The sequence below is a fragment of the Athalia rosae genome, chromosome 3 (assembly GCF_917208135.1).
Source record: "Athalia rosae chromosome 3, iyAthRosa1.1, whole genome shotgun sequence".
Classification (NCBI taxonomy): domain Eukaryota; kingdom Metazoa; phylum Arthropoda; class Insecta; order Hymenoptera; family Athaliidae; genus Athalia; species Athalia rosae.
Window position 1 is genome coordinate 18,639,938 of NC_064028.1, and position 11,653 is coordinate 18,651,590.

An 11,653-nucleotide genomic window follows, 5' to 3' on the forward strand; every position below is an offset into this window, starting at 1 on the left:
AATAATTCGTTCGATTTATTATCAACTTTGATTTATTATCACAAATATCAATATAATTATTACAATTTAAATTCCTATGATGTCTTATAAAGACTGTAACAAGATTATTTATAATTAATTATTAGGCTTACAAGATTACTTTGGTGGGTAGCTTTCGTGGGCTGAACAAATGTCTAAATTTAAATAGCTACTCACTACCAGATAAAGCGAATTGAGACTTAATTTATATGCAATCTATCCTGCATTTATTTTACGAGAGATCTTTATTAGCATGTTCAATGCTTTTGACTTGTTGATTTTTGTTCAACGTGATCGAAAGCATATCATGACTTCATATTTTATATTGCTGTTTGACTAGCAGGAAAACTAGCCAGTGCAATTTAGTAAGATGCTAAATGGAATAGGGACTCTGATCCGTCTGCATCAAAGCATTGAGTGTTTGTCAGCATTGAAAAAGAGTCCAGTGCCAAAAAACGAATTAAACATGACAAGAGAGCTCCTGTGATAGCTATTGGGTTTTCTACTCTGTAGTAGTCTTTTGACAAGTCCGGATCAACTGCATGGTTACGCCTTTATCCAGCCTGCAAAGATAGTCCTGCTGTTCCGTGAGGGGTGAGATCCGAGAAGTCTTCGGACAATTCTTTTTAACTCCGCTCCTCATGGGGCCACTACGACTTTTTCTAGATTGCAGTATCATCCACAATCTTGACAACAGGCAACTTCCCATGTAATTGTTCTCGAGTGTTCAGATGGCGCCAAAGACACAAAAGTCTTTTTGAAAGTGAAGATTCGTGACCGGCATCTACATCACAATTTGACCATGTGTCTGCTGTGAGTGTATGTAGTCAATGGTCTATTCAGAGAGTAACATTGTTCCTTTTTTTATGGATCAATCGGGATAGCTTGAATCACTTCAAAATCTGCGGTTTCCACGGCGGTGTCCATTCTTGATGCGTTGGCGGTAAGCTACTTGTTGACGGTAAACAAAGAGTGGCCGGAGAACGTTGGTTCCAGCAGCGGTCTCGAGATCATCGGAGCTGGCATCTTGAGCGTCAGCACTGCGCTTGAACAGATCCTGATGAGTGGCTTCTTCGGAGACTGTGGTTGTCGCTACCGAATCACTGACTGCTGATTTGTCTTCAGTTATGGCCGCTTCAGTTGTGTCCTTTGCAATAATAGCTTGTTCAGTTGTAGTATCCTCCGCCACAAAACCAACAGTTGTTCCAGCTTCCGTAGAGGATTTTATGTTATCGACTAGCTGAACTGGCATAGCCATGGCGCAAGCAGCGAGGGTCAAGATGATGAATACTTTGTTGAAAGCCTGAAGCAAAAGAAAAAACAATATGTTAGAGCCAGGTTCGGATCATGAGTATTGAAAAAAAGGGTGAATATCCTCTGAATTCGTTGTACTATTACTTCGATGATCAAAAAAGATGCTTACCATTTTAATAATTGAGTTTTGCTGAAGTGTTTGCGATATGAATCCACAAATGTTGAAATCTGCTAATATCCTCCTTGGAATTTGATGAGATTTAATGAGAGTTGTTTTTTAGAGTTGTATATATTCACTTTTGCAAAGCTGATAAGAAGATATTGTGTATCTGCTTGAGTTGCTCAGAGTTGAGTATACTCTGAATCTGAAGTCCCGAAGCTTTTATACTCCGACATGACGTCAAATGGGACCCGCTAAATGTTCTATGACGTTCTACGGAAGGTGATAACTGTCCCAGTAAACTCTGGTTATTGATTTTCATACACCTTCTGACGCAGTTCATCTCTCCGTACTCTAGAATTACATCTTATTACTCTTCAATCCATAAATAATCTTTTGGATTCATCAACATAAATGTATACCTATGACTTCTACCGTTTTTGAGGAAACCAATGTGAGTCATGTTTCTCTTCACTACTTCCTATTCACATGTTGTCCAGAAATCCCTGCAACTTAAGAGATGGTAATGTAAATTGTTCATGCAATAGCTCATTGCAAAACGGAGCTGCCTTAAACCAACAATACAGTTCAGCTATGGTTCAGCCTTTTCAGTACATTAAGGGACGTTGGATCATCAACATTTCCAGATTAAACAGCTACTTCACAGCTAATAATAAAGTGATGGCTAGTTGTATTTTTTCTGTTACTCCGAAAAAATCATCTATTCTTTTCGAATTTTTTAGCAAACTGAAATCGTTGGAAGACCTACTGCTCGTTGACCATCCTCACAAGGTCGCCCTGCGACCCTCGAAGGTATTACTGGTATTACTAATCAAAAACAAGTTCCCTTGACTTACTATCGTCATGCGATAATCAAATTGTTGTTCCTCGACGCTCATGCAGAGGACTCCAGGTGAAACTAGATCCCTCGTATTCGTCATTTGTCACATAACCAGAACTTCGATAAGTGTTAATTGAAAAGTATAATCGTTCTTATTATAAACCTCGTGATTCCGCTGGCCGTATCATAATGTAATATATTTACGATTATAGTGATTGTTGACAAAGCTTCTGGGTTGAAATTACTGGGATGACCCACCGGAACAAAAAAACGACCGCGTGAAGCAAGTCAGTCTCAAGTTCAACAGTTGAGAAGGTCATGTCGTCAACAGGGTGAAGACATCACCCTACATTTGATCATACCTTGTTCCCAATTCAAAATTGAACCGCAAAATCTGTATTTACAGTAGTTACGTGGGAAGGAGAACACATCGCAGTATAAGGAGTAGAACGTGACTATACGTTTACTATTAGCGAGCTCCAAAATGTCTTCCTCAAACAAGAAACGCAATCCATTGACGCATTTCGCGTCCATCGACGTCAGCGGTACAGTTTAACGGAGATTCCAATAGTATACGGTATATAAAAGCTGCTGACGGTTATTATCGGCTCATTGTCGGTCCTGATTCCGCAACTTGAGCGAGGTAGTTCTCTTCTATCCTGCGGCACGATACGAACTCTGAACAACTCCCAGGTTCGAAAATCAAAGTCAAAATAAATGCATTGTTGATTGTTTTTGATACAACATAACACATAATTATGGGAATGATGAAGAAAATTTGGGGATGTATCTGTTGTATAATAGACAATAATTTTATTGACAAAATTGAATGAAAACTTATTTAGGTATCATATTCGGGCTAGGAAGCGATCAGGATATTACGAACAACAGATGTACAAATTCCAGTTTATTAATATACATACAATGAATGGTACTTCGGACTATAAAACTTAATAATGGGAATCATTTTTTGATGATGGGAACAACGTACATGAGTAACAAAAAATACTGTTGAACTTGTTTGGGAATTTGGAAGAACTTTTTTCAGTAAACAATCGAGTTTATATCGTTTTTTTGCTGGCGAGTGATCGATGGTGCAGATTGTTGCTTCAGATGCTTACGTCGTCTGCGAGTTCTTTGACTCCATGCTGAAGTTACATAATGCGCAGTAAACCCGGAAGTTTAGTACCAATAACGGGAACCCCAACCACCACCCCATCCGCCACCCCAATATCCGTGACCTCTACCACCCCATCCGTATCCTCTGCCACCCCAGCCTCCGTGATAATGGCCCCATCTCGGTCTGTAGTATCCGTAGTGTCTAGAATTCAAAAAATTTCAACAAATCAATTGAGCTGCTCCAAGTTTTTTGAAGCCAAAAGAAATATTCCATTTCTTGGGTCAAGCTTAGAGAAACTGTAAACTACTTATACCCCCAATGCGAAGCTTCGGCTTCCAGATCACTTTTTTCCCCAATGTTAGGGTCTGCGCCTTCAGGACCGGGAATAGGCTGTTCCGGTGACGGTCCAACTTCTGGTGCTATTTGAGACCCCAGATCGATCGCAGGTCCTGCGGATACGCAGATAAAAACTGCGAAGAGCAATACCTAAAACCGCAAAATGAGTTGGAAACATATGCAGATAAATATGATCCACGCACGGAGGTCAAGTAAATCTAATTAATAAAATGACAGCTTGTGCGGCAAAGAAAAAATTTTTCGTTACGCAAAATATACGCTCATCATTAAAAGATTTCTACTATACGTAAGAGTCTAGCGCAAGAGATTTCAACGCCTGGGTAAGAGCGATGTAAGCTTCCGAGTTACAGTGTATTGAAACTACATATGATTTTAAGTTTCTCAAATATTTTATCGCTGGCCGCTGTAAGCAGTTATAATTCATGAATATATATCATCGCATTTTCAAAATAAAACAAATATATATAGTTAAGAGAAAACGAGAATAAATTCTGACGGCGGACTGCGCATTGTTACTAAGATGAGAACTGATTAATGTTCTAAAGGTCTTACAATTATTCAATTCAAATTCGACATTTTTCCTCAAAAATTCGACAAATAATTCAATTGTCGATAGTATTTATTAGAACTTCCGGTCATTTGAGATCAACAATTATATAAGTTAGACTTTGAGAAACAAAATTCAAAAATAGAAATAGAAATTGGCACGCGACAATCGAAAAAGTTAGAAAAATTCTTGCAGTCCCAGCTAATTATTTAATAATAATAACAACGTCCTGCACTTACAAAATATATCGGTCGTATCATGATGAAAAGTTGAAACTGATTCCTCTTCTGATGCTTGATCGCAGCTTTATATCGGTCTCATCCTGTACAAATCCCCCTCTTCCAAGGATTCATGGTACTTGGGGAATCCCATGAAGCCCCCGCGACGTTCAGAACACTCCAGAACACTCTGAGGGCGCAGTGTCCGGGACAAAAACGTGTATGGCAGTGAGTAAAATACTTTTTATATAAGCGCACAGGTTCAGGTGTAGGTGCATGAAGACGGTAAAAAGACGTTTCATTTCGCTGGAGACATAAAGTGCGTAAAACAAGGACATAGGTATGATACATACATATGTATAGGTATTTTTGCAGTATAGGTATCTACTTTTTTTTGATTTATTCATTTTTTCCATGCTGCACGTACAGCAAACTATTCTCAGACTCTTGCAGCGATATTCAAACAAAGAGGATATCGCAACTGGTAACAGAAGAAAAGTTCTTTTTACAAAAAGCAAATGTTATATTTCCCCAAGTCGCACAGGCAACAAAAAAAGAAAAAATTATGGCAAATAAAACCGGAAAAAAACAATGCAAATTATCATCGATGAGAGAATCAATCTATTTATTTTTGGCTTTTATAATTTGGATTCACGTTCGACGTAGTTCGACACTGACCTGGTTGGTACCTGTATATGCTTCAAATAAACTACATTAGCGATGATTTTTCTTTTTAATAATCTTGATTTGAAATATTGTACTCCAAACAATGGGTTCTATAATTTCATAGAGTAATTTTGAACGATTTCATATACAAATTCTACGATCGATTACCATGGCCAGATTTTTTTGATTGGTCGGGTGCTCGATCTGTTACAAATAATAAGATCGGCAATACAGATACATAGGATTATTGTTGCGCAATCAGTTGCGGTTGATTTTGCGGTGAGTAGAAGAGAATTTTAGGATACACACGCTTGTAGGTGTAGTATTATAAATAATAATCCATCATAAACCTGATCACTTACGACATTATTACCTCGAAATAAACATTGGGGATCGTTCACCTTTCCGCGTCTTTACCGCTCAAGGACAACCTTTTTTTCTGCATTATAAAATCTCCCGTCTCTTGGTAAGGAAGCAAGAAAAACGCGTGAAGATGCGATACGATGATGGGTAAACGAGTTTCATTTAATCCCACCCGAGTCTGGAAAATTGGAAGTAAAATATGTCCTTGCTTATACGCGCTTCTTAAATGCATCACGTCAACAAAATTATCGAGGAGTTTTAGGTTTTGAAACTCTATGCGAATTTTTATCGTATCATGAATTCGAAGTTTAATCATGCTCATCGCTATCCATGATTAATTTGAGTTTTACAAAAAAACAAATAATGGCATGCATTATTAAAATTGTATGTTTGATTTTAAATCAATTACGTTCAAATAAAAAATTTTTTTCACCTGCAACGAACACTACGACCATGAGTATTTTAATTTATTGCCCATGCCAGTTAGCAAACTACCACCGCAATAACTATAGTGGTAATAAGCAATTATTCAAAATGTCTCAAAGTTCAAATGGTTCAAGATTAGACTTTTTTACGCACAAGCATAGGTATAGTATTGAGAAAAATTCAAGCTTCACGAATTCCAGATAATTGAAATGCGTCACACGTCGTTTAAAGTTACTTGCGGGAATTTTCCCCAGATCTGAATGATACACGATGAAACAGATATATTGAACGTAATTCCTTTCCCGAACCTGCCACGGTTATCGAAGCAGAGTTGATTCTTTTCATCTTACTGCTAATAATATCTTATAATTACATGGCGTAACTCGTCCGGAATCAAAAATGTTCTTTACAAAATGATCGGGACAATGGCCGCACAGGGTTTGAATCATTTTTTTCTCACATTGCCGTTGGCGAACGGATATCTAATTGGAGGTATGGAACGCATCCAGAATGATGCAAAAGTTGTTGAGATAGGTCAAGAGATCGTATCGCGGTAAGGACGCGATTCGCATTCCAATCGCCACCGATTTCGAGTGCTTTAATCCCAACGGGAATATCGCTCCAAACGTTGTAAAAAATTTAAATTAATGACTTCGTGCCCACATTGTTGGTGTACTCATAAATATTCCCTGTCAGTACACACTAGATATAAAAGACTTTTTACTCGCATCGGAGGAACGTAATAGTGGCTATGTGCTTGAATAGAAAAGAAACATTAACAAAGCGAAGTGGTCCAAAATTCCCAGTACGAAGACGATAAAAAATATAAATAAGTAGACCTGTTTTCGTCAATTAACGGCAATCACATGAAGAAAAATACATTTACGTATATTTTTTAAAAAATTTCAAGTCATCTTACCAGAAACTTGATGAACCTTGAATCATTTTGTAAACAATGAGTCGAAACGACTGCATGATGCAATATTGTTATGCGAAACACTTCCCGATTCATGCAGAACGTGGAATACTTAATAAGAAACAATAAAAGTATGAGGACAATATCAGAAGGAAAAAAATGCGTCTTGGAAACGGTACATTTTTTATTATTGTCACATGGATAGATATAATTCATTGTTAAAAATAAACATTCTTTCTTTTTCATTTGATTACAGTTTTTACAAGAAATTACGATAAGCATGTCTTACCTTATCGATGAAGAAGAAAAGATGTACATTATTTTCAGTCAAAAACGTCGTCTTTACAGAAATAAACGTGAATGATCATCCTAATTAAATAATACATTTTAATACATTTATAATATCCGAATAGTTTGGTAAAACTTAATTTTTCCGTAAAGCTTATATACCATAAGTAAATCTTGATTAAGAAAATTTGCTTGTACAATTTTCCAGGAAGCAATCTAGCAATCGGTTAATCGCCAATGATCGACGTCTTTAGTCAATGGCCTGACAGAAGCCCCATCCATGCCACTCGCCAGGGTTGGTATAATCTTGACAAGCTGGACAATACTGGCTCTGGAGCTAGATTTTGTGGAAAGTCAAAAGACTGTCATTGGAGTTCCAAGCATGCTTCGACGTGTTCCTGTAGAGGTCTCATAGCTTTGAAAGACAGGCTGCACTTTGGACATGAGAATGCTGTGATTACAGGGGTTGATACAGACACTTCCGAATCCTAGAATGAAATCATTCCTATCGATGGAAAATATCCGTTCGGCTCATCAACCAATAGTTTTACACTGACTAAAACACTAACGATAAGACACATTCTTTTGGTACCAAAATTTAGCTGATCGTAACAAATGTTATTACAGGATTAAGTGAAAGAGTTATTGCTAGTAGCGCAGAGACGGAGGATGACGCCAAATTCAATTCGCTAATCAATGGCAATCAAGAAAATTTTAATCAAGAATTACCAAAATTCAAAAACGCCGAAACGGCCTGCATACAAATCTAAAATTCTCAGGCGTCACAAGAACTAAAGCAACTTCTGCTCTGAAATTCTGTCAGCTGTAAGAATTGGTAAGCCTTGTTCAAATTCAATGAATGTCTCATTTCATATTTTCACTTCTCCATCCCGATTTTAATGTAAACTGACAAACTGGGATAATGACTAGGGACACAGGACCATGTTCGGGTCGTTCACTTGATTAGGGGACGTGTTAGTAACAAGAAATCACTGATGAATCCAAAATACAGTCTGCTTTCTGTGCGACTAGGAGAGACCCACACCAATGATAGTAACATTGAAATGATTACCCTTTCGGTTTGGAACTCCGGACGGGAAAGTGATTGCCACTGGCTTTGCTGTTGTTGGCTCTGCTGTTGTAGGTGTGGTGCAGATGCTCGTTGCCCTTGAAGAGTAGCTACTAAATCCATGTGAAGTTTTTGCAAATTTTTGAGTTCAGTCAGAAGCTTCTCTTTCTCCTGCACCGATCTCTGCCTGGCTTCTCTTTCTTCTTTAAAATCTTCCTCGTAAATCTGCACTTGAGCTTCTATGTGTGGAATTCTTTCATTCTACGATAAAAGAAATAATATCAATAGATAAAAGAACGAACATTCTGCTCGATCAACTTTTCCACGGTAAGACCACACCTGAACACTTACTTGTTTCTTTAAGGAAGCAATATCTCTTTGCAAGCGGTCAACTACTTCGGCATTCAATTTCAAACTTTCTTCCAAGTTTTTGTTTTTGGCTTCTAGTTCCTGAACAACTTTTTGTAAATGTTTCTTTTCTGCCAAGAACCTTTGCTGTTCTGCTTCTTTTGCTATTTTTAATTGAGCAAGAGTCTGCCCAAGACTGCTGCACTCAGTTTGTAATGCATTTTTGGCTTCTATTTCCTTAGCAAGAGTAATTGTTCCTGACAAGATATCGGTGTTAGCTTCTTCTATCAATTTTTTATTTCTAGCTGAATCTTCGTTTTTATTCACAGGTGATTTTCGCAGAACATGTTCTTCTACAGACACTTCAATCTGTGATAAAAATCAACAATGAATTAGCCAATAAATAAAAAAGGCGGCAACGTTAAAACGACTTACATTTTTATTCTGGGAACAGCTCAGCTTCGCATTTTCTTCGTGCATAATTTCCAGCTCGTAAAGAACAGAATTATAATCGGAAAAAACTTTTTGAAATTGGCTCTGAGCTTTTATCATTTCTTGCCTTTCATTCATCATTTGTAATCGCTCATCATTCAATCTGACTCTACACGTCACTAACTTGTCTTGCTTTTCAACAAAAACCTGTTCGTTCCTAGAAAAATACATCAAGGTCAACATAAGATGAAAGAAATTAATCAACTGTTAAAATTTATCATACAAACAAACCCTCTCGCTTTTTCTAAATCTTGTAGTATACCGATAGCTTCCTGCAGAGATTCTTGTACAGTAATGTGACGCGTGCCTTGCTGGCCCCAACATTCTGATACTCTCTGCAATATATCATTATATTGCTTAACATTCTGCAGAAACTGAAGATGATCTTCCGATAGTGCCTGGTTGCGAGGATTAGCTGTCTGAATTTCAATTGGTGGCAATGACTGAAATATCAAATCATGTCGTTATAGTAAAATATCGATATTACTGAAAGCTCAAATTTATTTCAACAGATACGATTATTATTGGCTAGTGTCTAAGAAATTTTTAATAACTTACGGTTTGACAGGTAACATTTAATTGTTGCTCTAACGAAGAGATCAATTCTCTAAGACGTTTATTTTCTTCTTCACGTTCCTGGGCTTTTTCCTTGCCCATATCTGACGCTTGTGCTTGCTTTGATGTCATAGCGATTAAACTGAAGTCTGCAAGGCTGCTCAGTTCTTCTTTTTCTTTCAAATTTAACTCTAGTTTTTCCACATCCAGTTTCAATCCTTCAATGGTTACATCAGCCTGTTTCAGTTGCTGACAAAGACGAGTTGATAAAGCCATATGACGCTGTACATCAGCAGTTAAGACTCCACAAGCTAATTTTGAATCAGCCAACTCCTTCGATAGTTTCGAATTCAGCTCTTGAAGTTCAAGTTCTCTTGCTGATTGCACCAAGTTTTGAGCTTCTACAGATTCTGTCAACTTGGCCTCTAAATCTCTCACCTATCATGTAGGCAGATGATACTCAGGTAATTAATCATTGTTCTTAAACTGTTTAATTAAATTGATAAAGTGAAAATTATAGTGAAAAGTGATGTTCACCTTTAAATCAAGATCGGTGCTGGTTCCCGAACCTTGAAAAGCCTTCATCTTTAGATCGGAGTTTTCTTTTTTCAACTGGTTGATTAGTTCCTTAGTTTCACTGAATTTTTGCTTGTGGCTCTGATGAACTTTAGATATTTCTTCTTGCCAAGCAGCAATGGTATTGAATTGTTGTTTCATAGCCAAATTGTTCTGTTGCAGAGTTTCCTTAAGCTTGATATTTTCCTGTAACAGTTCTTTGAGCTTCTTCTCAGTTTCCTCAGCAGTTAAGGAAGAAATTACTGAATTGTAGTCCTGAAACGGAAAAAATCGACTTAAAAGAAGCTAGATGACGAAAACGGCCTTATATTGCATCATTTATTGGGGTCTGGAAATGATGGCATAAAATATGGCAGGTTTCGGTTAATGACTCACAGCTGTTGAGCTTTTCTGTTGAATCTGGGCAAGTGATGCTAAAGATGAGGCTCGAATCGAGCTCAACGAATCTTTACCCAATACCACAAAGGATTCGTCATCTGGGTCTATAGAATTAGAAGTTGATCGAATTGCGTTAAACCCAGATCCTAGAGTATTCGAATTTACCCCGTTGCCTACAGGTTCATCTATCTTGAACCTTGGCCTACCATCATTCATAATGAAGCCGAGACTTCGAAGATGATTTTCATCAGTTATGCCAGCTCTGATATTAGCCTCCAACAAACTTGCAGGTTCAATAGAATCCATTGATACCGTGCTTCGTGATGCTGAAATACAAATATTTCTACTCGAAAAGAATCATTTAAAAATAAGCTGAAACTTGAAAGCAAATAAGGAAAATTGAAACTGTTTGTAAAAACAATAAGGGCAAGTTCTTAAATTATAATATGATTTTTATTGGGCATGTTAGTCAGATAACGAATGAGTCATTGATAAATTATTGAAGGTTAACAGTTTAGTTTAGCCAGATATTGGTGACCAAGTTGAAAGCTATTAGACTTTAAAGTGAACTAATTCACAGTTATTTTACGTCAGTATTTTCAAATTTTTCTCCAAATGACAGCCGTCTTTTGTGTGTTCGACGCGCAACGATAGTTAAAAAAAAAAACATTAAAACTAAAAGTAATGTCAATTCCAAAGTTCAAGATTTGTATTAAATGTAAGAAATTATCAACTTACGTTCACACTGTTGTTGAAAACTTGCCATCTTCTGAGCCACGGTGACCGACGTCAAGATTTATTTATAAAACTCTCATTTAAAGACAATATTTCACACGCGTAAGCTCTTCCGCCACTCGAATAATTATCAACGTATCCTACACGGAATTTTATTTAAATCTAGTGTGTGTAGTGCTTACGTATTTGTGATCGAATGCTTCGAAAGTGCGCAGCAAACATGACAGCAGTATCGTTGAGTGGGCACAGCGTGGGATTCACCCTATCTTCAGTCAACGCCACTACGGATTCGACGTCTCTTGGAACCAATCTAAGGGAGATATCAT

At 37.4% G+C, this 11,653-nt stretch overlaps 3 protein-coding genes and 1 long non-coding RNA gene across 6 annotated transcripts; 1 reads left to right on the top strand and 3 right to left on the bottom strand.

Annotated features, from left to right (window-relative positions):
• Positions 1-5: 5 nt before the first annotated feature.
• On the bottom strand, positions 6-1,619 carry LOC105689788. Its single transcript, XM_012407066.3, has 2 exons — positions 1,442-1,619; positions 6-1,321 (listed from the first exon to the last, which is right to left on the bottom strand). The coding sequence occupies exons 1-2, from the start codon at positions 1,442-1,444 to the stop codon at positions 914-916; spliced, it is 411 nt and encodes a 136-aa protein (XP_012262489.2). The 5' UTR covers positions 1,445-1,619; the 3' UTR covers positions 6-913.
• A 155-nt stretch (positions 1,620-1,774) lies between these two features.
• Positions 1,775-3,878, top strand: LOC125500238. Of its 2 annotated transcripts, XR_007277481.1 has the most exons (3): positions 1,775-2,413; positions 2,486-2,588; positions 2,680-3,878. It is a non-coding gene; the product is annotated as an uncharacterized LOC125500238 (long non-coding RNA). The 2 variants fall into 2 exon arrangements; XR_007277480.1 differs by having other exon boundaries at positions 1,775-2,588.
• On the bottom strand, positions 3,168-4,696 carry LOC105689764 (protein FAM98B-like). Its single transcript, XM_012407033.3, has 3 exons — positions 4,537-4,696; positions 3,707-3,879; positions 3,168-3,594 (listed from the first exon to the last, which is right to left on the bottom strand). The coding sequence occupies exons 1-3, from the start codon at positions 4,555-4,557 to the stop codon at positions 3,456-3,458; spliced, it is 333 nt and encodes a 110-aa protein (XP_012262456.2). The 5' UTR covers positions 4,558-4,696; the 3' UTR covers positions 3,168-3,455.
• A 2,354-nt stretch (positions 4,697-7,050) lies between these two features.
• On the bottom strand, positions 7,051-11,637 carry LOC105689890 (optineurin). 2 transcript variants are annotated; one of them, XM_048652214.1, is made up of 9 exons: positions 11,331-11,637; positions 10,590-10,918; positions 10,176-10,469; positions 9,642-10,076; positions 9,315-9,526; positions 9,027-9,240; positions 8,595-8,960; positions 8,247-8,504; positions 7,051-7,511 (listed from the first exon to the last, which is right to left on the bottom strand). In XM_048652214.1, exons 1-9 carry the CDS (start codon positions 11,356-11,358, stop codon positions 7,425-7,427), a joined length of 2,223 nt encoding a protein of 740 aa, XP_048508171.1. In that variant the 5' UTR covers positions 11,359-11,637; the 3' UTR covers positions 7,051-7,424. The 2 variants fall into 2 exon arrangements, with proteins under 2 accessions (XP_048508171.1, XP_012262676.2); XM_012407253.3 differs by having other exon boundaries at positions 7,051-7,662.
• Positions 11,638-11,653: the final 16 nt, after the last annotated feature.